This window comes from Pavona decussata, unplaced genomic scaffold (assembly GCF_977016875.1).
Source record: "Pavona decussata unplaced genomic scaffold, jaPavDecu1.1 SCAFFOLD_94, whole genome shotgun sequence".
NCBI lineage: Eukaryota > Metazoa > Cnidaria > Anthozoa > Scleractinia > Agariciidae > Pavona > Pavona decussata.
Window position 1 is genome coordinate 1,489,802 of NW_028145511.1, and position 27,699 is coordinate 1,517,500.

Here is a 27,699-nt window from a genome sequence, read left to right on the forward strand (position 1 = left end):
CGACGGCCATGTTGGAGGACCGAAACAATACAATGATTTTCCTTTGGGAAATATATTCTATTTTTATGCAAATATCTTCTATTGTTTTAGTCCTCCAACATGGCCGCCGTGCACACACTCTATAAGCATCTTGTCCTATTTAAAACTGGGAGAAGTTTTCACCGAAGCTAAGGTGTAAAACCAACTTTTTTGGTGATAGATTTAATTTCTTTGAACATAAAGAAGTTTATGTGTCATTAATAATTGTTGACAAAATATAACAGAACGGTACTCAACTGACTGTTAAACGGCTTAAAGGGGAAGTATCATGGGGTTTTTGGTATCTTTTGTTAAAAATGATGAAATAAGACCTTCAATCACCTGCCAAATAATTGTAGAATGACGAGAGGAACGAAATCAACTCAATTCTTGAAAGAAACAACTCGTGATCTGTTATAGCGCATTTTGGAAACAAAAATGCGAGAACTTGAAAAACATTAGCCTTATATTTTTCAAGTTTCAATCCAAACCGGCCTACCCTGTCTCTGGCCAGAGACACTAATCGACAGTTTTATTGCACTGGGGTGATAATTTTTAACAAACTTGACAATTATTTCGTTGTTTCTGCTGACAGTCAAACATTTTGGGGTTTTGAAAAGACACCAAATTTTCGTGATACTTCCCCTTTAAAAGTAACTTTGCGTTTGCTTTGATGTTGATTTACTACGCTAAGTGAATGGTTAAAAAATCGCGCCATTTTCTCAACCAATAAGACTGATTACTCACACGCGTTTTCCCGCCTTGACGTTATTTACTTGTTCTGATTGGTTTATTCTGTTGTTTACGTCTGATGTGATAGGTTAGAGTGATCAGTGCCCAGCACAAAAAACACTTGTTGAAAATGTCCACTTCATTTCAAAAGGACAGTATGCGGACGTAACAGTTGATGAAAAAAAAAACGGTTATTTACGTTCAACCGAACGTAAATCATTTTGCCTCTTAAATAAACTGGCCAATAACAGTCAAATACAGCATGTGGGATGGTTATGTAATGTTTAAAAAACGAGAAGGCGTGTTTTATCGGGTTTAAAACCACGAGGCGCAGCCGAGTGGTTTTAGACCCGATAAAACACGTGCTGCGAGTTTTTTGAACGGCTTTAAAAAACATTCCTGGAAAAGCGTGTGTCAATAGAGTTCATAACAATGATGCTTTTGTGAACGTTGGAAATTAGCATACGAGAAAAACACCGCATACTTAAGGCTGGTTTCCATATGATCGCGGATCGCAGATCGCAGATCGCAATAAGGTCTGCGATAGTCTGCGATCATATGGAAACTACTTCTGCGATCGTCTGCGATCCTGCGATCGTGATCGTAGAAGATAGAACCATGTTCTATCTCCTGCGATCAATTGCGATTGTTTGCGATCTGCGATCGTCTGCAATCATATGGAAACCAGCCTTTAGATAGAACATGGTTCTATCTTCTGCGATCGTCTGCGATCACGATCGCAGGATCGCAGACGATCGCAGAAGTAGTTTCCATATGATCGCAGACGATCGCAGACCTTATTGCGATCTGCGATCCGCGATCATATGGAAACCAGCCTTCATAAGAAGGAGGTTTATCGATATAAAGCCACTGCATGTGATATATTATCGACCATTTGATAGGTCAATGGGCTTATGAATTATTAATGAGTTTTTGAACGTATCGTAGGGTAGACCGGTTTTCTTTTTCCCGTCTTCTGGAAGCGGAAATGGAGGAGGGGGGTCAAAGCCGCCGCGGCCAGAATCCCCCCCCCCCCCCTCCCCAGGTCTATAAGGTTGTAAAACCATCCACACAGTTTATCTTTGGTGATCGTTTCTTTTATTCTCATGATATGTATGTTGATCACGGACTGGTATTCAATTAGGAGAAATTAGATGCTGATCACCTCCCTTACTCACCCAAGTGTCCAGTTTCCTCTCATAGCAAACTATTCTGTCCTTGATGCTGAGGGAGATTTTGTCAGACAGCTGCTGAGCAAGAAACAGAAAAGAAAAGGACAAAATGAAGTCACGGTTATGTTAATGAAAACGATATGCAGCTGTAAGATTTCCACTCGAGTTTCTTATCGTTCAGAGTGTTTTGTCTACCCAAGGAGCTCGCAAATAAGGGAAGTGGTCAAAACTACTACACTCGAACAGGACCCACCAAACCCCAAAATAGATGGTGGCCTCTGCCTGCACCCTCCTTCCTCAACCTCAAAAGATGGTGTCTTTATTGCATAGCCACCCCTCTATCCAGCAGTAAAAAATGACAGTGAGATCCAAACCTCACTTTCTTGTTTATGTAGCAATGTTGACCCTTGCTAGCTGAATATTTCTGTGTCAACTAAAATTTTAAAGCCAATAAAATTTTGTCGGTAATGCTCACGAGATAGGTGGTGTCTTTGATAACCCCCCTACCCCAGACAAGGTGGGCCCTCTTCGAACAAACTTGTTATGGCCAGTTCCCTAATACAACTGGCACAACTCCTGAAAGTACAAAAATTAAACACTTTTACCTCGGCCGACTCCACGGTAAGAGAGACTTTAGGTTGCGCTGATCCATAAGATGTGATATTCCTGAGAAGACAAGAAGATGATTGAGGAGATAGGAATGCCTCCGAAACTTGCAAGAACCGTGATAAATTCGTTCTAAAACACACCTGGCTCGTGCGATGGCTGAAGAATAGCACGCTGTACTGGGTCTTTGAAAAGAAGGTTTCCTGTGGCGAGATAAGAACAGTAACACAACTGTACATTTGTTGTCTGTCAAGTCTATTCCTGTTATAAAAAAAATTACTAAATTAAGTAATAAAAAATACCATGCCACCTGGAAAACCATTGCACGCAGGAATCTGAAATAATTATTCTTGGCATTTTCACGAACACTGGGAAACATTGTCCTACAGTGGAACTCCGCTCTACGGACACCCTCTTAATACGGACACCCGGATATAACAAGCAGTTTCGTTTGTCCCGACGAAAAGCTTATCTACTTGCTTCAAAATTAACGCGCTTAATACGGACACAGGTTAATACGGACAACCGACACTTTTCTGTGTCCCGAGTGGCAAAATCTCATACATCGTCAACCCCGCTTTACAACCACTGGTTATCTGCGCACTCTCTATTTTCATCGTCACAATTATGTGCAGATTGTAGACATTGTACACAGTTCTAACTTTGACAGATTTCTACGGGTTAATACGATTCTTTTGCTACAAAAGCAGTGGCAAAATAGCGTGACATGTTTGATCAGTCTGCCTTTCTTCCGGGTATTTCACACTTGTACTGTTTCACTTCCTTGGCCTTTTGCTGCAGTCATTGCTTGTATGATGCCTCCGCTCGGAGGCTGATGCTGATAGGACTTCGATTTCGTTGTCGTGTTTCAAGAACAATAAAGAACTTTTAGTCCGAGACTATAATAAGCGAACGTAAGGTTTATTTATTTTGAACTTGTTACATTTACAGTTAAGAAATTAAACGTCTTGTTGCCGTAAGAATGTCTGCTTTAGTCTTTGTATCGATAAAACATGTGTCCGTGACGTTTTTTCCTCAAGCCTGCTTAATACGGACACCCGGATAATACGAACACTTTCGTGTGTCCCATTGGTGTCCGTATTAACCAGGCCCCAGTTGTTCAAAGGCCGGATAACTTTATCCGCTGGATAAGGCACTATTCAGGGTCTAAAATATACTTCACGTAAAACCTTTTCCAAGGTTTTCGTACACTCCAAAACTTAACTGTGGTAAGAGTGTGCATATTACCTTGCACAAGAGGAAATACTGAAATCTTTGCACAGATTGGAACTGACGGATAGCGACTTATCCACTGGATAAAGTTATCCAGCCTTTGAACAACTGGACCCAGGTTTCACTGTATTGATAGTGTGATTCGTATACATATACACCGTAAGCGGATATCATGTAACATTGATTTAATACCTATAAATAACACAAGAAGTCATTCAGTCCGAGATTTTGTCTCAGGATCAGAGAGGTTAATCGTCAGCTGCATGAAGACGCCACGAACCATTTTCAAAATGGACTCAGCACCATTTGTTTTTCTTCTACTAAACGTTGTGATATTTGCAGTGAATTGCGCCAGTCCAACAGCTCTCTCCACCAACGTTTGCGATGACGCAATACAGAAGTTGGAGACGAAAGTGGAAAACCTCATCGCATTGGTGAAGCAGGTGAAGAAAATTTCCGCTCCGAAACCTCCACCACCAGGTATTCGCGTAGACCAAGAAAACACTCGAGTTTCAGTGCAAACAGTGCAATTTGGCTCGGTACATCTGATCTGAATTTTATTTCTTTACAGCCGTTTTCGCCTCTTCTTGCAACGAACAGTATGAAAAATACAAGTAAGTTGAAAGCTAAGGTGCATTTATTGTCGCTTTCCATTCACATATGATTGGCATGCGTAACAGCTGTTAAATGCATTCCGCGAAAAGAAAGGTTACAGTGTGTACAAGATTTTGGTTGGGTCGACAAAACCAGTCGACTTGTATTGAAACTATGAGAAGTTCTAGAAGTTCAACACGAAGTTCTTGTATTGAAACTATGAAAACTTCCCTGGAACAGAGGAAGTTGGGTTAGCTTTTGATACGTGTTTAATCTTGTAGCCATTTGTTTGTGTTCCCTTAAAACGGTGCTCTCGCTGAAGGCACTATGAGAAGTTGAAAACTCCCCCTGGAACGGAGGAAGTTGTGTTAGCTTTTGATACGTGTTTACTCTTGTAACCATTTGTTTGTGTTCTCTTAAAATGGTGCTCTCGCTGAAGCTCAATGACAACTTGCGTGTTCCAAAAGTCGTTGACACTCTTTCCTTATCACGTAGGCTAACGATGATTTTTTTTATCAAAAAAAAACCCCGCTACATTACAAGGGAAAGCAATTTGTCTTAACTGGTGCTCCACATTCGCTAAATACGGATTGGAAAGAGATGGTCGATTCATGAATGACTTTTTCTGTTCCCGTTGTTTCGAGCCCCCGGACTAAAGTGATTCAAGTCCATGGGTGAGTTGCATAGAATTAAATGTCCGGCGTAACTGCTAACGCCAGACCTTCAGCCCATTCACATTTAGTATTTTAACGTCTGACGATAGCATTTACGCCCGTCGTTAAGGAGGCTCGAGGCAGTTTTTTTGGACTTAGGGTGGAAGTTTTGAAATTACAATCTCACATACAAAATAAACTTCGATCTCCTTCGTACTACATCATCATTTCAACATATGATCAAAATGAATTTTCTCATCGGTTTCCAAGCAACAGCTATTACCATAGCAACGGAAGCGCATAGCCTCTCATTTTAAACATTGTCGATTATCTCGAAATCTAGTCAGACACTTTATATCGAAACTTTAGGGATTTAAACTACCTAATCTAGACAACTTGTAGGCGAAATTAGAAAAAAATCTGTAAGAGCGTTTTCAAGTAAATAATGAATCAATTTTTACGGGGTTATTTTGTTTATTCCAGCATTTTTCACCAATATCTCTGGCAAAATAAAACTTGACACTTTGTCTTTTCTGTCAAAGGGTCTTTCCTGATGGCAAAACATTCTAAACGTATGTTGAGCTTCATGGGTGTCTCCGATTTAAGATATTTATGTTTAAAAACAGTGAAAATAAAGCGCAGATGAATGAAAAAGTTCCTACTGTGCATAAATCGAGATATCTTTAAAATACCCCCACAGATTTTTCTGTTAAATTACAAGCGGTTAAAGTAATAATTCTTTTCGATATCTACGCAAGTTTTAGGCTCAGGGACCGAAATTGGTGTTAGATAATAAGGCTGAATCTTGGTCAAGTTTCAGTCGTTATTCGCCTTCTCCGTACAGGAATTTTATTTTGTTTGTCCCGGTCTATTTCACTGCTATTCACGTGCTTTGAATATTTATCATCACATGAAGTCGTGCAAAAGGTAAAATTTACAATGGAAGACTTGAGAAGCAGGAGCATATATTTATGTACGTAATCATAAATATTCACAGCACGTGAATAGCAGTGGACAGACCGGGACAAACAAAATAAAATTATTGTTCGGAAAAAGCGAATAATGACTTAAACTTGACCAAGATTCAACCTTCCTATCTAACACCGGTTTCCGTTCTTGAGCCTAAAACTTGCGTGAATATCGAAAAGAATTCTTACTCTAACCGCTTGTAATTTAACAGAAAAATTTGCCGGGGTATTTTAAAGATATCTCGATTTATGCAAAGTAGGAACTTTTTCATTCATCTACGCTTTACTTCCACTGTTTTTAAACATAAATATCTTAAAATCGGAGACACCCATGAAGCTCAACAAATGTTTAGAATGTTTTGCTATCAGGAAAGACCCTTTGACAGAAAAGACAAAGTGTCAAGTTTTATTTTGCCAGAGATATTGGTGAAAAATGCTGGAATAAACAAAATAACCCCGTAAAAATTGATTCATTATTTACTTGAAAACGCTCTTACAGATTTTTTTCTAATTTCGCCTACAAGTTGTCTAGATTGAGTAGTTTAAATCCCTAAAGTTTCGTCATAAAGTGTCTGACTAGATTTCGAGATAATCGACAATGTTTAAAATGAAAGGCTATGCGCTTCCGTTGCTATGGTAATAGCTGTTGCTTGGAAACCGATAAGAAAATTAACTTAAATCATATGTTGAGATGATGATGTGGTATGAAGGAGATCGAAGTTTATCTTGCATGCGAGATTGTAATTTCAAAACTTCCACCCTAAGTCCAAAAAAACTGCCTCAAGTATTATGCAACTCGTCCCATATTACTAGACTTTACTAGATTCGATAATGAGTTAATTGTGTCAGCTCTGGGAAGCCGCACGCGGCAGCTTACCAGGGCCCTGATTTTCTTCAATGAACAGGTCACATCAGAGCCAAGTGTATACACTGATGTTTGGCTCGGAAAGGATTCCTGTTTATCCTGTTTACTGTCACATGGGCAACTTTGGATGTGGTGGTGGTGGATGGACGCTGGCCATGAAGATCGATGGCACAAAGGTATGGGTGTTGTAGCTGATTACAAATCTCGATCCCAAAGACTACAGCTACGCGGTCAATGGGCCTTTCCGAAAAATACCATAATATTCTGTAACGTGCAGGGATAGCCTTGCGTTCAGGTAATGTATATAAATTTACGCCAAGCCCCTTCTTTCCACTCATAAGAGTGCGCGAGCATTAATTAACTACACGGCGTGGCCTGCAAAGGATACAAGGAAATCTAGGTGGTATCAACATTCTAAGACAAGGGGAAATGTTATGCAAAACACAATCAAAAAGTGTCATTTAGATAATACTACTGAGGACATTGACCCGTCTTCATTCATCTGTATGTAAATTGAGAGTATAGAATGCGGATGGACGTGTCGGCTTTTTTTAATTTCCTTGGTACCAATTGACGAAGGAGATGCAAATTTGCACCACTCTTAAATGCGAGGCTTATTACCAGCTTGTTGAAGATCATGGTATTTTTCGAAAGGCCTATAGAGGATAGTTTGTTTATATATTTTTGTTTGTTTGTTTGTGTTTGATTTTATTATTGAAGATTTCATTTTTGTTTTCATGAATTATTTACATAACTTGCGGACACGGGTCTGGGCTAGTTCTGTTACACTCAATCATTTCCATTACATTCAAACAGTTTATACGTATTCATAAAACTTCTTAACTATATTTGCGATCTGGCAGATAATCCATTCCTGAGAGCGTTCAATAAGGAAGGACAGCTCTTTGTCAGTGTCATCATCATTATTATTATTATTATTATTATTATTATTATTATTATTATTATTATTAATATTATTATTCTTATTATTATTATTAATATATTATATTATTATTATTATTATTATTATTATTTTTATTATTATTATTATCATTATTATTTATTTAATTATTTATTTACTTTTGTTCGCGTCCATCCGCATCGGATTGTTTTTATGAAGACATTTTTCATATTTTCAATTTCAGAGAACGTTCCACTTTAATTCGCAACTCTGGAGCAACAGAGATTCATACAACCTTGCAGGAGGGCAGACTGGCCTCGACACACAAGAGACAAAGCTGCCGACCTACTGGAAAACGCCGTTCTCCAAGATCTGCCTGGGTATGAAGATCGGCCATCAAATGAACTTCATTGTCATCAACAAGCACGCTAATTCTTTGCACTCTCTGATCGCTGACGGGCGATACCGCGCCACCTCACTAGGCCGTGACACGTGGAAGTCACTGATTGGATCATCAGCCTCGCTGCAGCCCAACTGTAACAAGGAAGGGTTTAACTGTATGTCTGACAGAAGTGACGTAGGCAAAGCAAGAATCGGTTTCCTTGGCAACAACGAAAACGACTGTGGAACTTGTGACTCCAGAATCGGGTTTGGAACTGGAGGGTTACACGACGACTCTAACACGTGTGGAAACGAGGCACTCGAGGGAGATAATGGGCCTCGACACATTAAAGCGATGGGTTATATCTTGGTGCAGTAAGCGCTAGAACTCCCAACAACAGTCATGTTGACAGTAGTAACGGTCTCAGTTAAAAGGTGAAAAGTGTTAATTACTGTACTTAGCGCTTTAAAAATACTAGAAATAAGAGATGCGTAAATACTGAGATTGAATAAAGATATATGTGCTTACAAGATCTCAAAATATTTTGTTTTCTTTGATGACGTTGTTGTTGTTGTTCTTCGTTACATCCTTGAATGAAAGCGCTGTCATTGACGCCGGAGTTCAAAATAAAGGATATTCTAGAATATTGTAGTTTTTAACTTTGTTTTTTTCTTATAGTTTTAGATAGAGGGCCACAGGTTTGTTAGTGTTTCTACACTATTTAGTGTAACCCTCTTAAAATAAAGAGCTTACTTACTAAAGGAAAGTTCCACTCATTTTGAAACTGAAATATTCATAAGTAATCGGTACCACAAACAAGAGTTTCTCAGAGGCCAGAATCAGTATTGCATAGTATGATAAAACAAATCACAAGAATTTACCGCTCAATAGCTTTCATTTGATAAGCCACACTCAATTTGGGATTAAAACATGCACGGACCCAAAAGTTCAAACCACCTTGTACAGGATGATCATTTTTGTAGTGAAACATTCCTACTCTTTCATGTTTGTTTGGCAAACTTCTCAGTTCATAAAGAAGCTAAAAAATAAATGTGCAATTTGTCATACCCACTCCCCGTTTTCAAAATTAAGTTACGGTACAACTTAACTTCTGATTGGTTAAGCAATGGACAAAACAAATGTTAAGAGAATTACAGTCAGGTTTTCCAACCTTGGCAAAGCAACCATCTGTTTCCTTGGTAATAACGAAACCAACCGTGAAACGTGTCACTCCTGAATCGGGTTTGGTACTGGAGGGTTACACGACGACTCCAACTTGAGTTCTGAGGGGAAGCAGGGATGGCGCAGTGGTGAGAGCACTCGTCTCCCATCAATGTGGCCTGGGTTCGATTCCCGGACTTGGCGTCATATGTGGGTTGAGTTTGTTGATGGTTCTTGTCCTTGCTCCGAGGGGTTTTTCTCCGGGTACTCCGGTTTTCCCCTCTCCTCAAAAACCAGCATTTCCAAATTCCAATTCGATCTGGTTTATTGTCAAGCACTTTATCATGAGCCTCTGGCTCGGGAGATCGCGCAAGCACTCTCCGTGATATTGACGTAAAATAAATTAATTAAATAAATGCGAACAAAAGTTGAGGAAGGGCGGATTGACTTGCGAAGCAAGAGAGCCAAGGAACACACAACCGATTTTTTCTGCGGATTATGAGAGTAACTTTTACAGAAGGTAAAGTACGACGCCTCTTACTCTTTATCCCATAGAGAGGAACGATCACCTCTTCAAAAGCTTCAAACCAATTTTTTACTGAGGAATTAATTAATTAAATTAACAACAGATTTTACCTTCCAGGAAAGAGTTTAGAATGCAGTAGATGATTGTGAGTTGTTCGATGCTCCAGAAAAGATCTGAATAGTAAAAAATGTAAAAAGAGCAAAAATTATATTTGCATCAAAAGCCCTTGATGTCAGATAGCACTCCGCTCTCTAGAACCTCTATTTTCGTTGAACCTGTATATCACACAGCTCTACAGTGGCTTGAACCTCATTATGAAAGCGAGGCTAAATGCAATGTTTTTATAACGAAAATAAGTTTACGCACTGTTGCGTGGAAATCCTCGAGAATTTTGTTGACTGGCTCCGGTTCATAGTTTTCAATATTTTGGTCGTAGCCCTTTTGTGCTGTCCAAGACCTCCAAACTTTTAGCCTGTTGTTTGTGCTTTGTTGAGTTTGTTTGCATTTTCCTTTAAACTTCGAATTAAAATGCTGTTACTCTCTTCAAACCTGTTCGCCATTTTGTTTCGAGACAGCCGATTTGCAAATTTGCGTACCTGTCAATCATTTTAATTTCACCTTTGTTGCACTAATTTCAACTTTCTACACTCAATTTCACTTTTCTGCACTACATTTGGGATAAATTGAGACGCTCTCCACCAATCAGATTGCAGAAATTTTTGTATGTATATTATTAATATGGAAACAAAACTAATTTTTGCATCTAGCCTCGCTTTCATAATGAGGCTCACAGTGACTCGGAAATGGCCTTTTGTTTCATGGCTAGGTTCCACTGTTTCTCTTGTTTGTTCATTGCTCCGCTATCGTTTATTCAGCCAATCTTGTGAGCCGTTCGAAGAGCTGCGTGTTGTATCATTAAAAGCGTCGCTGAGTCTGCATCTGAGAAGGAAGATCAGAGATGCCATCGAGATGCAGTGTCAGGGCCCACTCTCGATAGAGACAGCGTTACGAACTACCAGCGGTCTTTTTTTTTTGGGCATTTGTCACGTGACTCACACCACCTCAAGTCACGTGACACAAATTAACTTCTCACTTACTTGGAAAAGATTCCGCGAAGGAATGGAAAGCTTGATACGCTTTAAATTTTTAAATTCTGAAAGGTAATTTTGTTTTCCTATCATTATTGAACTTTCGGAACTGCTCTAGCGTGACATTAAGTTTGGAATCTTACCCGTACAGCTCCCATGAGTCTGGTGAGGGAAACACTCGCACAAACCCTCCCCTCCTGGAGTACTCTTCGCGCGTCTGACGTAATATCCTCGTCTCTTCTGCTGTTAAACCATCTTCATTCTTCTTCCTCTGCCCGGAAGATTGTGGTCTGGAGTTCGGCATCAAAGCGCCACCAGCTGTGGCCGATCGCTGCCTCTGTAAGAAAACAAGAAAAGGAAGACAGTTAAGGAATCATCAAAACGAACTTTAAAACTTGCTCACGGTCTGCCCCCATCCAATTGTTCTGCATGCCCAAGCGGCCTAATCTGCACTTTCGGACGGTAAAATGTACCTTGCAATTAGTTAAACGATAATCAGATTACAACGATATTTCTCCTAAATAATATAGATCAGCGTTACAGCGCAAGATCAACCAACTATTGGACGTAAAGATAGCTTCCAGAAAAACAAATTAAGGACGGTGCCTACTAATAAAGAAGTACTTTTGTGCGGTTTAGAAAATTTCGGGTAACCACCATTTTTTTTAGAGATAGTTAAGCAACAATTGTTCTAAAAAGCAGTAAAATACAAAGTAATGTATGTTTTTTTTCCAAATTGAAGCTTTACTATCTCTGAAAAATCCATGGTTACCCCCAATTTTCTTTTTGGATACCAAGAGCACATGCTAAGTTCTGCTTTCTCCAAATAGTTTTAAACCGCGCAAAAATATCTTTGTATTAGTAAGCACCACCCATAGGAAACCCGAGTACCTCGAGATGCACAGAATGTATGCGCAGTAACAAAAGTAGGCACCGTTTTAAGTTCAAGACTGGTATTAATATGCAAGGAAAATCCTAGAAAATCGGCGATTTCGTTGTTTCCCGACCGTTCAAGACCTTCCCGACATTGGGTTGGCTTCCTGGAAGCAGCTTTCGAATTCTGATTGGCTAGCCATGATATAACATTTTTCTACGCTTCTGTTAAGTTAGTTGCGAGGTTACCTGATATCGATTTCGTGCTGGATAATCAACAAAACGCCGTGTGGGAAGTTTACGAACCATCGGATCATGCGCCATAAAACCTACAAATAAAAGTTCAATTAAAAAGTCATGTGAAAACTAACTTACGTACTGTATTCTCTAAATCCATTGACGCAAATTATTTTTGCGACAACGTTCCATGCAGTTTATGCGAGACAAGTTGCAAAGGGGAGGTATTACACCTGCAATTTCGATTTCGCTGTTAAGACCTTTTTGGCCAAGGTACAGTGTCACTCACCTGTTAAATTAAACATGTCAGATACTAGATGAGACTTGATCTTTAGATCCAACGGCGAGTCACTAAACAGGACAAGCAATTTCAGAAAGTTATACAGCTTTCAAGACATTTGACTTCCGTGCAGACAGAATTATGTAATCTCACCACGCAAGAGAAGGCGACAAGTTTACTTCTAACAACCAAGGACGCAGATTCTCGTCAATCAGGATGTCAAATCCGTATATTTCTGTTGAAAGAAAAATCGTGTCTGTGTTAAGATGTTGTTAAATGTCTTACTTTTAAACAGTCAAAAGTGCACTGGACCGAAGAATACCAGATGACAAGCATTATTACTGTTGTCCATTTTGTCACAGCAACAAGAGAACAGAAGCGTTCAGAGTTCCAAAAGCAACTAAAGAACTTACTCTCGGGTTTCGCCGAGACGCACCGTCAGCCGGTTAAGCTGAGCTGAGCTTAAGGTTCACCACTTTAGAGTAGGCGAAAACATGTACCATAGATAGGCCAATTCATTTTAGTGTAAATTAAAATGACCAAAAGCAGGGATGGCGCATTGGTAAGAGCACTCGCCTCCCAACAATGTGGCCCGGGTTCGATTCCCGGACTCAGCGTCACATGTGGGTTGAGTTTGTTGTTGGTTCTCGTCCTTGCTCCTAGAACTTCTCTCCAAGTACTCCGGTTTTACCCTCTCCTCAAAAACTAGCATTTCTAAATTCCAATTCGATCTGGAGTGTGTCCCTAATAAGTGTCTGCGCTAAATACATAGACACTTCATTTAAATGAAGTGATTCAATTTTTCTTTCATTATTTATTTCAAAATGTGAAAATACGCATTTTTTTACAACCAAGAAATTTACACCATCATTCGAGCCTCCAGAGATGAGTATTGTTCCAAGTCGTTTTCTTCAAACTCGACATTACTTTATTGAAGAATTTTACATTTGAGATTTGTAACCTTTTTTCAATTCTGTTTATGTTTCCGTCAGAGCCACAAATAAGTTTCACTTACCAAAACAGTTTCCAGAGTAAGGCATGAACATTTTACAGGCAGAAGCAATGTGCAGCTCCCCTGCTATGATCGTTTTCACTACTACATCTTCGATTCTCATCATCAAAGCTGTAAAAAAATGAGAGGATGTCGAATTACAAAAACTGGAAATTACAATAAGCAAGAACCAGAACGTTATTGACTCGTTGAGTAGTATTTTGCATGTCCTCATTCGTGACAATTTTATATATTAGCCATGCAACGATTTTTCGTGGTATACTTAACAATTCCACGAGCGTGCATTGGACACGAGTTAATAGATAGCCAACGAGGCATAGCGCCGAGTTGGCTATAAATCATCTCATTTCCAACAAGCATGAGTGGAATAATTGTTGCATTGAAAATAGCCATTGTATATTGCAATTCCAGGGATTTGATTGGCTTAGCGGCCATGGTATATGAGCCATTACACCATGCCCGAGAAATAGCGACCATTAAATTGTCTTCTGGTTGTTCTTGCACAGCGAAATCAGCAAGATCTAACAATATTTCTTGATTGCTTTAAATAAAACAATTATTCCATTCGCGCTTGTTGGATATGAGATGATTATAGCTAACTCGGCGTTATGCGCTACGTTCGCTATCTACCATCTCATATCCAACGCACGCTCGTTGTTAAATATCTCACGAAGAGCTTACTTCTTGACTTACCTGTGGTATCTTTGCCGATCTGCTTCAGATATCTCAACATGGCGCTCATACTCCACTTGTTCCCATAATCCTCTACTTCAGGATCAGGGCATCTAATATGAAAAGACACGGGGGGTATAATTAGTGGGAGAAGACGGACGGGGGTTGGTGTACAGTCTTCCCACTTCCCATGTCCTTACCTCTCAGTCCCCTCCCCCATGGTGCCTCCTGTCTTTTTGGTGGTATTAGGCTGTTTTAGCAACAGAACGGGAACATCAGTTGATAACGGCGCACGCATCAAGAATACTCATAAGATAGTGGAAATAGACTCGCGTCCAGACTATTCCGCGCGCTTTCGCGTCCTCAAACGACGCTCCCGTTCTGTTGCTAAATCAGCCTAGTTGGAGGGGAACTACAGGAAAAATTTGTCTTTGCCCTACGGGGTGTACAAAGGACCTATCATTTCAGCACCTAAAATTTTATAAATCTTTTGTGTAAGGACTGTAAGCTAAAGCACAAATGTCCTGAGCTAATAAATTGGAGTGTTTGGCTGCAGAATAACGGCATTTGGTTGGAAAAATCCATACAAAAAACATCAGTTTCCACACTGGAGTATTTTTACATGTGCATCATCTTCTTTGGCATGATTTTTTTTTTTAATTTAACAAGTTGATATATGTAAACATACCTGACAAAGTCTGCATTTTTCTTGTTGACGCTGTAGTTTGTCAAATGCATGCAGACATTCTTGATATTTTTTCCAGTCCTGTCATATTTAACAGTAGCGAATCTAGAACAAAGATTTCAGCGCTGTTAGAAGAAACAACAATACTTGAAAAACACCAGGGAAATTCCCTTCATGTACCACATTGGCATGTTGTGAAGGTTTTAAGTTTATCGGGAGCTTGTTTGAAATCTAGCTTGATTCCCCACACTCTCTAGACAAAAGATCACAGACTCAATATACAAACAGTACAAGATAACACCACTGCAATTGCTCAAGCAAACCATTGGAATGTGCTACTTTTTAAAGAGGCCTTAATGATTAAACATCGTACTCCCAATCTGAACTCGGGACTGAAGGCGACAAGGGGATTACAAATTTTGTTCTAACATAATTGTAATTTTAAATCACTAGTGTAGTTTTTTTGTAGCCTTTTCTATTTGTGATCATTGCCTGATGATGTTGTTGAAATAAACAACGAAATATTGCTCTGTTAAATCCTGCATCCTTGTAATCTAAATCTTAGATTTGTGAGATGCAGTTCTCGGGACTCACGTTTATACTTTATTTAATTAAATGGTTGGATCGCAAAGGATGTTGTACTAAAACATGGCACAAATTGGTAAGAAACAGGTTTGACAAAAAGTTAAGTTATCAGCCCTTTCAAAACACAGGCCCCAGGAAGCATGCACTTATTGGAGATACATGTCACTCACCTTGTCAAACCCTCTTCATACAGGTAAATCCTGACAGGGTCATAACATGTCACACCAACATACAATCTCAAGTCAAACTTGAATCCTGTATAACAAAAAGATAAGGTTTAAAACACAGAATAAATAAATAAATAAATAAATAAAATAAATGGGAATTTCAGTAGCCTACTGTGGGGAGAGAAGCGACAGCCGGAAATACGTCTGCATTCGCAGGCTAGAATTTCAGTGGCTCCCACAGAGTGGCTCTAAGTTTCATCCACTGTTTCCAGGTCAAATTGAAATTTGGGAATGTTGGTTCTTGTGACTGACTCTAAGGCATGGCATCCACCCAGTTAGTGGGTTCTTTTTATGATAGTTAGTGTTGGTTTTACAAAATAACATGAATTATCATTCAAGACTGAGCATAAGATAACTTCAACCCAATGTATTTTTTATATATAATTTTAAATGGATAAATGTCTCTCTGTCCTGCCAACATTTTGTTGAAGTGCATGTAGCAATGCCTGAATGACTGTGATTTATTAAATACATTATTCTTCTTCCATGTTGGGATCTGTTCTTTTTTCCAATGGAACAGACTCTAAGACAAACCTCTAATCTACTTACCATCAACAAGCAGTGGATTGCTGATGTACTTGCACACTAAAAGGTTGTCATCTAGAGGAACTTGGCTTGGCTGCAACAAGACGAAAATCAAATCTAATGTTTAAACCTACATGCTTTGGTTTCCAAAGTTATGGTGTCATTGGCCTTAAAAGTTTATGGAAAGTCAAAATACACCACTAACATGATTGACAAGATATATTCCTCTGCCACGCGATGAAGCAACAGGTTTCACAATCCAAGGTTTTCTGTCCTTCAGAAATGCAGCTGCAATAAAACATAACATTGTGCATTAATTAAGGAGAAATTTTTATCCAGGCCGCCTTGAATGTTCAAAACAGTGGGAGTAAACTGTATACCATTTTCACATTTATTTAAATTATAGTTCTGAACCAGGCCTCCAACTGATATTAAAGAAGTTCAAGACAACTTGGAATGTATTACCAGTATCTAAAATTACATTCATATTTTATTTGCTTACCATGAAACTCATTAAACTCTTCTGGTATGATGTAGCTTTCAGGAATAAAATCGAAATGTTTCACACCCTTCAAAGGAACAGACAATGTTTTAGATTCTGCTGCAGAAACGTCTGCAAAGCATCTTTAAAATAAAAGTTCAGTTGTATACTGATCTTTAATGAATAAATGATGTTGTAAGTGTAAGTAAAGTTTTTCAGCAGAACCACCTAAATTGGCAAAAGTAAAATAAAACAAAAAAAGGCAACGAAAAAGTTTGGTTTACATGCTATGATACAATGTACATCCTGATTTGTTGGCTATCTTAGAGCATACAACATAATTATGTGCATTTTCACATACAAATCATTCTTAAATTAAACCTGATTCAGGTTTCCATAAAAATCAGACCAATTTTTAGCCTCACGGGACACAGCGGCAAAATGAGTGCGCATGTTCGTCATGCGTGAGCAATCTTGCGTGGCGAAATGGCAGCATTTTTAAAATTCCCATTGTTTGTTTTCGTTTCGCAGGATAAGCCCAAATCAAAATACATGTAGATAAGGTTGCCGCTTTCAGGAAAGGTTCCTTCAAACTTCCTCCATCACATAATATCTCATATTTCAACCAAACAAATATTGTGGTAACAGGTGTGAATTTCGCGATTGAAGTGGAGCATTCGTAATCGATTCTCGCTCGAATCACAAATCTGTGGAGCATGCGCACTCATTTTGCCGCTGTGTCACCTCAGGGTACCATTAATCTAAAGAATTTCAGCAGACAAATTGCCTTGAGTAAAAGGGCAAACCAGTAGCACTGTGCATACAATCAGACCAGTAAACTGTAATTTGCATAAATCAGCCTTCACATTTTTGCAAGATGGCTTCAACTCTCAAATAAATAATGATAATTATTTGCTCAAGGCACTCTGAACCTTTGAATGCTGCATTCGTTGGATGTTCTTATATAGTTTGTCCTTCCTTGTAAGTTCATAAGATCTGTTAAAAAATAAAACCAGCTACCATCAGTTACATTCTTGCCACATAAAGGTTGCAAATGTACCACTGCAGGTGCCTCAGCAAGTCAGGACTTATGTAAAATTCCAAGTAAAAGCTTTGGACTTATATTCATTCAAACAACTTTTTAGGGGTTTATTTTCAGGGAGCCGACTTGTTCTCATTTCAAGTTCAGGCCAAGTCATCTAATAATTAGGTCAATCAATCATTGATTGACTGATTGATTGATTGATTGATTGATTGATTGATTGATTGATTGATTGATTGATTGATTGATTGATTAAACATAAACTTCTGTTGGCCACCTACGACATCCAAGGTTAAGGTCAAGTCATCTTTATTATTAAATAATTTAAGACCAATCAATCAACGATTGATTGATTGATTGATTGATGGAGTGATCGATTAGTTGATTGATTGATTGATTGATTGATTGATTGATTGATTGATTGATGGATCGATCCATCCTTCCATCCATCGATTGATTGATTGATTGATTGATTGATTGATTGATTGATTGATTGATTGATTGATTGATTGATTAAACTGAAACTTCTGTTGGCCACCTATGACATCGGAGACATCAATGTTCTCATTACTTAAGGCTTCTAAAGGTTAAGGTGAAAGTCATCTAATAAACTTATTAGATGACTGGTTGGTTTTATTTCATAGTAATGCATGGAGGCCCTGACCCTGACCACTCCTTCAGTCTGTGAGCATCCCAACTAGAACAGAAGTAGACATGTAAAGTTCATTGCTTTCTTGGTTAACTAAGCAGCCTTTATGTTTAAGGGAATTAATCATAATGGTAATATGGTATTGAGCACTAAACACTGGCATACAAAAACACAATGAAGTGTTTTAAAAGAGGTCTTACCTTGGGAAATGATTAACCTTCTGAAAATCCTGCAGACCTCTTAAAGTATGAGGTTTGATATGTGACCCAGTCCACATCAAATTAAAGTTAGAACTGTTTGGGTGAACCTGCATCGGGATACATGTAAATGATTCTTAGCATTCAAACCATCAGAACAAAGCCAGTTCAGGCTTAATAGACATATATTTTACTTAATATGTTGTACAAAGCGTGATCAGCTGACCATTCATGACTGGATTAGAGTCAGTAGTATTTTAAAATATCCAGCTATTTACCATGGTCTGTGAATGAAATAACTTTTCAAAACTTTCAACTTTTAAAAACCTAAAGCTTGGCCATTCAAATCAAAGCTATAATTGATGAGTTCTTTGCTATCATGCTGTTTATTTGTTTACTTTGCAAAATAAATTATTCATCTCATTCCAGTCTCAAACTTTGGGAGTAAATAGTTTCTTGCACATTCCATAACTCAGTTATTCCTGAAGAGACCAATGAAATTGGTCAGCTCTATTCTTCTTATGTTCTCGTCTTAAATACTCCATTCTTGTATTCTTCTATTCAGCTCTATTCTTCTGGTGCTAATTTACAAATAATTAATTTTTATTGTTAATCAGAGGAAAATAATATTATTGTCTTTAATCAGCACCCTATTTCTGTAAGAAGACTGCTCAGATGTATTGTTTTCCAAACACAGTAAGTGACCTTGGTACACAACCACAAAACAAAACTCCTTACCTCTCTGAAGCAATGGACACCAAGAATGCTTCGCACAAGTTTGCATTCAGTCTTAACAAATTTGTAAGTCAAATGATACTTTTCTGTAGAAAAAATAACAAATTATAAACATTTTGGTCACATGCAAAGAAAAGTGTCCTGATTTTTTTAGTTTTCTTCTTTTTTCTTTTAATTTCTCCTTTTAAATTTTTAAAACCCATTTCACAAAAACAATGACTCCATTACTGCTGATAATATTATTGAAAATCATACATTATTTAAGTACAACTTAGTAATACTACATAGTAGAATGAACGGGCAAAGCCTGAATACACAAATGATATGCTTTCCAGCATTTCTGTAATTACTTATTTCTTTGAGTTGAATAAAACTGACTTGACTTGACTTAAGGATGGTGCTTACTAATAAAGAAGAATTTTTGTTTGGTTTATGATTATGCGGGGAAAACATCTTAGCAAGGGCTATTCTTGGTTTTCACGTGACGTCACCAAATTCTAGAATTCAGAACTGGGAGGCCTACAAAATTTTTACCTTCATTCAAGGAACGATTACCTAAAAATATGTCAGTTCACAATTTCTTAGCTCGATGCCGTGCTTCCTTTTGAAAATAGAACAGTTTCAATTTCCGAGTTTCCATCATGCGTGACATCAGGAGGACGGCCATGACAGGGCTGTTCCGTATCTTAAAAATGACTCTTGGCATGATTTTCAGCATTCTAAACAATTTAAGTTTGAGGAAAAATATTAAACTAAACATTCAAAAACTCACAAGGGCAAACAAACCTCTTTTCTGGCAAAAGTGAACTCCAGATGTTTTTTCCTATTTCAGACCCCCATGTTTGTGCCCCTCAGAGGGACACCAACATGGTGTCTCCATACTAAGCTCTGTAAATTTATGTGGAACACTTTGTCAAATAACTCGAGTACGGAATACCGCACAGACCTGACACTTGGACAGATGCCTTATTTATTTATCCTCTATACCATGTCAATTTCTTGACTTCATTCATGGAATGGTTTCGATTTTTTTTTTTCAATTGTGTGACAGTGAAAGCCGGCAATTGAAATTCAAAAAGAAATTTAGGGGTAACCACGCATTTTTTAGAGATAATTAAGAAACAATTATTCTAAAAAACAGTAAAATACAAAGAAATGTAGGACGATTTGTCTAAAATTGAAGCTTCTTTATCTCTGAAAAATGCATGGTTACCCCCAAAATTTCTTTCTGGATACTGAAAGCACTTGCTAAGTTCTGCTTTTTCTGCATAGTTTAATAAACCGCGCAAAAATATCCCTGTATTAGTAGGCACCACCCATAGAAAACCCGAGTATCTCGAGATGCGCAGAAGATATGTGCAGTAACAAAAGTAGGCACCGTCCTTAAATGACTTCAATAAATAGCAACTATGTTTAAAATTATTATTTTTATCATAACGACAATATGGCATGTTTTGTTTTGGTTGCAAGAGCATTTAGGAAAGATGACAATTCTTGAAATCTAAGCCTTTAGGTCAAAATTGAATATGGCAGTACTACATTGTTCTGTTTTGTTCTTACCTGCCTCAGCTTTTGATTCTTGCGGCAAAGCCAGTAAAAGGGTATGAGATGAGAAATTTACCAGTGGATACTTCTTGTTTGGACCAGTCCATTTGATAATGCTAAAAACAATGCACACAAAACTATTGGGTTAAACTGTATTACAGGAAAACCAGGAACATAAATTTACAAAATAATGTTTTTTGTACCTTGTTAGCTCCAGAAAAGGACAGACCTTTGTCATGGTCTTCGAGAGCATTTTGTCTAAATTTGTGATTTCTTCATTCAAGATTGAATGGCCACCTGGGGGGAGGGGGGCTACCCTAAAAATGTTTGGGTGGGGGTGTCCTGTTGGTACTCTGAAACCCTTACCCTAAACCAAACCAAGTTCAGCTGCATTTTGCAACCCTATACTAGACTAAAAACCAAAAATCCCTACCCTATACCAGACACTATTTTCCAGAAACTCCGTCACCATCACAGTCTAGCCAAAACAAATATTCTACAACAACTAAAACACATTTTTATTTTTTAGGTGTCAATTCTTGGGGAACCTAGTCTAGACTAAATTATTCAAGCAATTGATCAGTTTCCTGGAAAATGATATAATGTACCTTATTCTGGACCAATAGTATCTGATTTCTACACCCTATCCCAGACTAAACTGCTTGAAAACCATACCCTTCAGAGCAGCACATACAGTGTACCCATGTAACTGGTATATGGGAGTACCCACCTGGAATGCTCATTCATTTCTTTATAACTTTCTCAGTTGTACTTGCACTGAATATTTTCAGTGTGTTTAAGACATCAATACATTTAAAAGTAACAAATAAGTGGCAGAAATATAACATTTGAAACAGAACTGAAATTGCAGGTAAACTTAGAACGCTCTGAAAGCATGCCGGAACAGGCATTTTTTTTCCAGACGATAGGATTGTGCGAAGTTCTTCAGGCTAATGCTCTCCAAACTTACAAACTGTTAGTTACCTGGTTTTGTCTTCAAACTCCTCACAAGGTTCCTCTACTTGAGAAGCTATTGGAATTTCAGATTCTTCACCACATTCATCATTTTCTGTTACTGCAGAATCAGTATCTGAACATCCTCCTCGGAACTGCTGTTTGGACATAGCTCTGATCTTCAATCGACTGCAGAAATCCACAGCACTTCTTTACAAAATTTGGAGCACAGTATTGAATATTGAATGCAAATTAGGCCAGGCACGATCTGTAATATAAGTGACTTGATGGAGGAATTCTTTTAATTTGGAAGCAGTGATCAGTCAGGAGTCGTGTAGCAATGTCACTCTTGGACCCATAACAAAACTTGCACTCCTTTTCATATATGCATTTATGCATTTACGCACAGTCATGAAGCTAGCGTGAGGAAATTTGTGTGCATGCGACAGGCTGACAGCTGTCCAAACTAAACACTCAACAAATTAACCCCTATCCAAACTGATCTTTTTCTCCCTCTCTGCTTTATATTAAACAACAGATTTATCTTCTTCCTTCCCGAGTATCGCTGATGGAGAAAAATCCAGATGAGACGAAACAAATGCCAGAAAATGCCAATAATTATTCAAGCGAGGAGATACTTGAATCGTCAGAATTTAACCAATTTTCTCTCATTAAACAATTATCAGAGATCCATGACGGCTGTTAAGGAGCTCAACTTTCGATGAGATGATCCGCTGACTGTAGCAGTTCTAATGTATGAAAGTAAATCCTGGGCGTCGCGTTAAAATTGAAGCAGCGTGTTTCTACCGGTTCAGAGTATCCGCCATTTTAGGTACATTCCTCGTTGCCATCGGGGCTAGCAAGGGTTTGTGGGAAGACAAAGATCGCGTGATTCCGGTGTCACTTAGGGTGAGTGTCACTGTAGAAGCGCTATGGATTCAGCAAGTTCGAACGTCGAAGAATTCGACGATTTACCCTCCTCAGATAACCCAACTAACCAATCGGTGTCGCAAGGATTCTCTTCCACCTCTTTCAGAATCCCGTGCCGAATTTTCGAGAGATCAAAACGTCTGTTTAGTTCTGGCGTATTTTTGAAAGAATCGGCGATTGCTGTGGGATTTTGGAACCCCGAGAAAGGATTCCGCGCTATTATGGTGATGATTGTCTTGCTTCTGGATGTATTTTGCCTTTTTAGTACTTTATATGATGCTTTCGTGTGCAAGCGTTTGGATACGCCCCTCAACTCTTGGTTTTGTTTAAATACCTCGACTACGACGTCATCCTCAACGCAACCAGGCAGTTTGCATGGAATTGAGCTGCACAGTATTTTATCCCTGGTTTCAACTTTCGCTACTTTAACGTCAAACGCAGCCTTCTTTTGGTGTATGTGGAAACTGCGAAAAAGATCAGTTTATTGCGTGACTCTTAACAAGGCGTTCTCCACAACGGGGCGGTCTATTTGGGTCACGCTAAATTGTACCATCTTAGCATTTGGCTTGTGCCTTCTTACAAACGTATTTTGGTTCGGCTTCACGTTCAAAGGACCTCTTTTTACTAATTTCGCAGTTTCTTTGACCATTATACCCCGGTTGGCCATCCTCACAAGCTCCTGGATCTTTGCTATAGTAACAAACGCAATGAAAGATTGCGTGACAGCGAGTCACGAAGAAATTCGAAACGCCATTGGCTGCAGCTTGGATGACATCATACGCATTCATAAACGCCTCTGTAAACAGATGTCAAGCACATCAGATTCCATGAAGTTTTGGTTTCTGGTTCACTGGTTTCTTCTGGCTATAACAACAGTCATTTATATTGCAAACTTGGTATCTTTTTTCAATGATGCCACAAAATGGTACGATTTCTATCATTCCATCCTTATTAGCGTTATATACCTTTATGCTTTTGTCTATCCAAGCTACTGTGCTACATCTGTAACAGCACTTTGCAATCGAATGCTCAAGGAACTAAACATGACAACTGATGACGAATGGCACACAGGGCACCCATTCCACAGCTGCTGTCAGCTGGCTCTTTTCCTCCAGTGTGCACAGCTTACCAACTGCGGCTTTCAAGTTGGTGAGGTCACATTTGGAACCAACTTTGCATGGTTTTCAACTCTAATTGCAGTGTGTGGTTTGGGTGTGAAGGAGCTCTGATTAAGCTCTGTTTTGTCAACGTGAATGAGAGTAATGGAGGAGAATGAATCAAGGAATGCAAGAGGAATGCTTTTCTTTGTTGTAGTTTCTTTATTTATGAAATAATTAGCATGGAAGAGTTCCAATTCACAGTTGGAAAAATTGTCAAAGGGCTTGGTGATTACCATGAGAAAGCGAACAGAGATGTACATTCATGAAAGAGTTTTAAAGGAAGGCTAATTAAATCAGTCTTCTAGAACGTCCTTTAATGGTGCAGTTAAAACACTGAAAAATACTAGGTATTTTGATCGATGAGGAAATGACAAGATCCAATTTTAAGACATAGTGTGTCGCGGTATTCATGGTGAAAAGCCAGGCAACTGACAAATTGAACCTCTCCTGCAAAACGAGAATTTAACCGGCCAGAGATGACATTAATACCATTTTTACTCTAGAAGACGGACAACATTTTTAGGTAAGTCCATTCAGATGGCAAGTTCTCTCCGCGGAAAATGGGGCGGATACCATTTTGGATGTAGAAGTTGTCGTAACACCTTTACGTCAAAAATCGTGTCCGTTACAATGACTTATCCATCTGGGTTGTTCATCCCAAAATGTTGGTTATCTTCCAAGTGTTGAAAACGGCCAATGAGACTGGCCCTGCTAGCAGAGGTTTCTCTTTGTCATTTCCGTTGTTATTGTTAGATAAGATAAGAAAAACTTTATTTCAATAGGGTAACTCCTTCAGTTTTTGTTGTTGTTGTTTTTCCTTATATTTAATTTTTGAAGAAAACAGAAACGACAAGATAAACCTCTGCTAGCGGGATACCAAAAACAAATATGTAGCAAGGTTTGGAAAGAAGCTGAATATGAGCTTCCCGGTTGAAAATCAAACGAAAACGAAACAAGAACTAGTTTATCAGCACAACAACCTCGTTCCCAGGGTCCTCTCTCTTCTAGAGGACCCTGGAAACGAGGCTGACAGCGCGAGACCCAAAATTTAAATCGCACGCTTACGTTCAGTCGATTAGCCAATCAGATTTCAAGCATAGCTGACAGGAAACCCACTCAACTCAAGTCCACTTGTGGTCTTTGAAAACACCTTTATTTCTCAATTTCTGCAATTTGTAGTTTACACGGCGATCCGTGATAACTTTTAATACAAGATATACAAAATAAATATCGTGTTAGATTGATCTTCATAAGTGATGTGTATAAAGTTATTTTTCGTGCGTTTACAAAAAAGGCTAAACACGTTTCTCGAAGCGAGTAACCTTTGGGAATATCTCTGGTGATGCAAACTATGTACAACGAGTGGGTTTGTATGTGACGCGTTTCAAAAGGAATCGTTTTCAAAGCAGAAGGGCCGCTCTTAAGTTTGTGATGTGGTTGAAGAGTTTCACAGACGGGCCCAGTTTCAAGTTCATTCCTTTCATAAGCATCTCTGGTGACAGAGAAAGTAGCGCCTTACCGTCGATTTCCTGCAAAGAAAAAACACAATTACGCGAGGTCAGTTACTGTCAAAAGAGAAGATCTCTTCATGTTTCAAGAATTCGAATACGAAACATTTCGCACATTTCGCTGTACAGAGAGGAGCATGCGAGTTGCGCGAAAGGCCTCGGAGAATCTATACCTCAGGAGCCGGCGTATTTAGATTCTCAAAAGTGAATTACGCGGCGATGTACGTACAAGGCGTATTTTATTGCCAGGGTCGCCTCGGATATGAACAAGATAAGGAGAATATTGAATGAAAAGTAAACATTGGCCTGAACGATGTTGCAAAATAGTGAACCGGTCCTGAAGTTGCATGCTTCTAAAATGCTGGATCTTAGCAGTTTTTATACTGGAAGAAGCATCCGTCTGGACGCAACTTGGATAAACATTCGTTGTTCGTCTGGTTATGTGTCTCTAGTATAAAGACGGGTACAAGACGCATCATCCGTCTGGACGAACTATCTTTTGTTGTGTGTCGTTTAATTTAACGTATCAGAGGATCGGGAAATCCGGGGGAAAATAGCAGAGTTACACTGATGTAAGGTTCTAGAAACGGTAATCCCTTGTATATATTTTTGCCACCAAGTCAGCTTAATCAGTAACACTAATCTTGAATTTTTGACACGTTCAAAGATTGATTGATTGATCGATCGATCTATTGATTGACTGACTGACTGACTGACTGACTGACTGACTGACTGACTGACTGACTGACTGACTGACTGACTGACTGACTGACTAACTGACTGACTGACTGACTGACTGACGGGTCTAATTTATGCACGAAGTTTAACGTTGTAAAGAGGCTCAATTGTATCTGCTACAAACCTGCTCCAAAAACAGCTCTGCTTTATCCGCGCAGTCCGTAGCAGCGATGAAATCTGCCACATTTTTCGCGTTCCATTTTGTCAGCTCCTTGTCGCATATCGAATCAGTCTTTATATACTCGACGAGCGGTGGACTGGATTCCACCTCATGACTCACAGCTACCACCTCACGGGGAACCAGTTTGGCTCGAACATACAGCGACATCGGGTTGAAAATGGCTTCTTGAGGGTTCAACGCTGTTTGGTTTGCTGCAACTTCCGTTGTGCGACTGAACGCGGGGTAGTTAAGCTTGTCTGGTGTCGCCTGTGCGCCTTTAATTTCTTGTGCCAGCTGTGTATGTGGACCGCTTGAAGTCGTTTCCGGTCTAGGCGGTCCAACACTATACGCAGTTGATGTTTTGTGTTGTTGTGTGGGTGGATAATGTAGGTTCGCGGCCACGTGGTTCTTACTGTTGACGCATACTAGGCCTCCGTTGGTATAAGCGGAGTCAGGGCGTGAATGGTTGAGCGTCACAGCGGTGCTGCTTGGTTCATAACACGAATGCACTGTAGTATTTTGAGAAGCGTACAATGCGGGCGGAGTTTGCGAGGATGGAACAAACCTCCCTGTGGCGGGAACACACCCAATGTGCGCCTCCTTCAATCCCGTGGTTGGACGCGAACATGGGTAGGAATGCGTTGCATGATGAGATATAGTAGTACAGCAAACACTTCTGCAGTCGGTCTTGGGATTAGGCGCGCGTCCTTCCAAACCCGATTTATCCCCCACCCGGTGAGATCGCTGTGCCCCAGCCGGTAGGAATGCATACGCCGTTTCTCTGGTATTTGCCTTATATACGGGAACAAGGTAACCTGGTCGGGGATGATTTGGAGCCCCAGGGGTCGGGACTTGGGCTTGTGTCTTTGACAGGTAGACAATGCATTTGGGATCGACTGGAACCGTTGACAATGATCGTTGACCTTTGACCTCGGAAGACGCGGTTGTCATAGTTACTGGTGATGCCATGGAAACCGAAAGTGGCATTGAGCCGCTTGGCGATTTTTTGGCCGCGAAAAAATTGACATTCGGGGTTTCTTCTCGGCGTTCGAGCAAGGAATAGCACTGTTTAATTTGGGGCATAGGTTCGTCTCCTATCAAAAATTGAAAAAAATAAGTCAAGGTTACAGTGTATTAAAATTATTGGCACCAATGCATTACACCAAATTTCACTTACATCCCATGTCATTCTATTTGCTTACGTGACGTGACATGACATTGTACCTACTGCCTCCGTACCTTTGAAGTGCCATGTATTGTTTGTTTATTTGAGGGTTTGTCTTACTTTTCTCTATGGCAAGCACCGTTGTAAGAAAATGGCGAAGTAAATAGTTTAAGTATCGTATTGTACTATAGTGTAGGTATTGTATTGCAAGTAGTCATAAGTGTTGTAGATAGCATAAGTGTCGTATTGTTAGTAGCGCAAGTATTGCATTGACGTGTAAGTAGTATAAGTTCACTAGAAGACATAGCGTTATTTCTGTAAGTAGTGTGGACATTGTAAGTACTTTTAGTTTTGTAAGTTAACAATGTAGATCAGTATAGTTATTGTGGTTAGTATTGTTAGTAATGTTAGTAGTTTTCAGTATTGTAAATGACGTGTCA

General features: G+C 39.2%; 4 protein-coding genes across 8 annotated transcripts in view; 2 read left to right on the top strand and 2 right to left on the bottom strand.

The window, feature by feature from the left end:
- The window catches only part of LOC146473304 (tubulin polyglutamylase TTLL5-like), a 35,251-nt gene extending 12,815 nt beyond the window's left edge, over positions 1-22,436 (bottom strand). Inside the window, exons 1-20 of the mRNA XM_085118575.1 lie at positions 21,629-22,436; positions 20,660-20,760; positions 19,103-19,185; positions 18,368-18,474; positions 17,409-17,472; positions 16,498-16,564; positions 16,201-16,283; positions 16,020-16,089; positions 15,414-15,498; positions 14,662-14,763; positions 13,995-14,086; positions 13,305-13,412; positions 12,443-12,524; positions 12,299-12,360; positions 12,022-12,101; positions 11,043-11,236; positions 9,922-9,984; positions 2,672-2,731; positions 2,528-2,588; positions 1,929-1,997 (exon numbers count right to left, since the gene is read on the bottom strand). Coding sequence (XP_084974701.1) covers positions 1,929-1,997; positions 2,528-2,588; positions 2,672-2,731; positions 9,922-9,984; positions 11,043-11,236; positions 12,022-12,101; positions 12,299-12,360; positions 12,443-12,524; positions 13,305-13,412; positions 13,995-14,086; positions 14,662-14,763; positions 15,414-15,498; positions 16,020-16,089; positions 16,201-16,283; positions 16,498-16,564; positions 17,409-17,472; positions 18,368-18,474; positions 19,103-19,185; positions 20,660-20,760; positions 21,629-21,768 — 1,773 coding nt within the window. The 5' untranslated portion in view covers positions 21,769-22,436. The remainder of the gene's footprint in view (positions 1-1,928; positions 1,998-2,527; positions 2,589-2,671; positions 2,732-9,921; positions 9,985-11,042; positions 11,237-12,021; positions 12,102-12,298; positions 12,361-12,442; positions 12,525-13,304; positions 13,413-13,994; positions 14,087-14,661; positions 14,764-15,413; positions 15,499-16,019; positions 16,090-16,200; positions 16,284-16,497; positions 16,565-17,408; positions 17,473-18,367; positions 18,475-19,102; positions 19,186-20,659; positions 20,761-21,628) is intronic.
- Positions 3,938-8,664, top strand: LOC146473307 (putative skeletal organic matrix protein 5). Of its 2 annotated transcripts, XM_085118572.1 has the most exons (4): positions 3,938-4,241; positions 4,333-4,375; positions 6,882-7,017; positions 7,987-8,664. In XM_085118572.1, exons 1-4 carry the CDS (start codon positions 4,025-4,027, stop codon positions 8,500-8,502), a joined length of 912 nt encoding a protein of 303 aa, XP_084974698.1. In that variant the 5' UTR covers positions 3,938-4,024; the 3' UTR covers positions 8,503-8,664. The 2 variants fall into 2 exon arrangements, with proteins under 2 accessions (XP_084974698.1, XP_084974697.1); XM_085118571.1 differs by lacking the exons at positions 3,938-4,241; positions 4,333-4,375 and adding an exon at positions 4,897-5,012.
- A 64-nt stretch (positions 22,437-22,500) lies between the features above and the next one.
- LOC146473308 (uncharacterized) lies at positions 22,501-24,366 on the top strand. Its single transcript, XM_085118516.1, has one exon. It carries the CDS (start codon positions 22,531-22,533, stop codon positions 23,755-23,757), a length of 1,227 nt encoding a protein of 408 aa, XP_084974642.1. The 5' UTR covers positions 22,501-22,530; the 3' UTR covers positions 23,758-24,366.
- Positions 24,367-24,559: 193 nt separating this feature from the next.
- The window catches only part of LOC146473309 (uncharacterized), a 16,073-nt gene continuing 12,933 nt past the window's right edge, over positions 24,560-27,699 (bottom strand). Inside the window, exons 6-7 of one of the 4 annotated variants that reach the window (XM_085118514.1) lie at positions 26,059-27,188; positions 24,560-25,217 (exon numbers count right to left, since the gene is read on the bottom strand). In XM_085118514.1, the coding sequence (XP_084974640.1) occupies positions 25,089-25,217; positions 26,059-27,188 (1,259 nt within the window). In that variant the 3' untranslated portion in view covers positions 24,560-25,088. The other 3 variants (XM_085118513.1, XM_085118515.1, XR_014866421.1) reach the window with 3 other exon arrangements.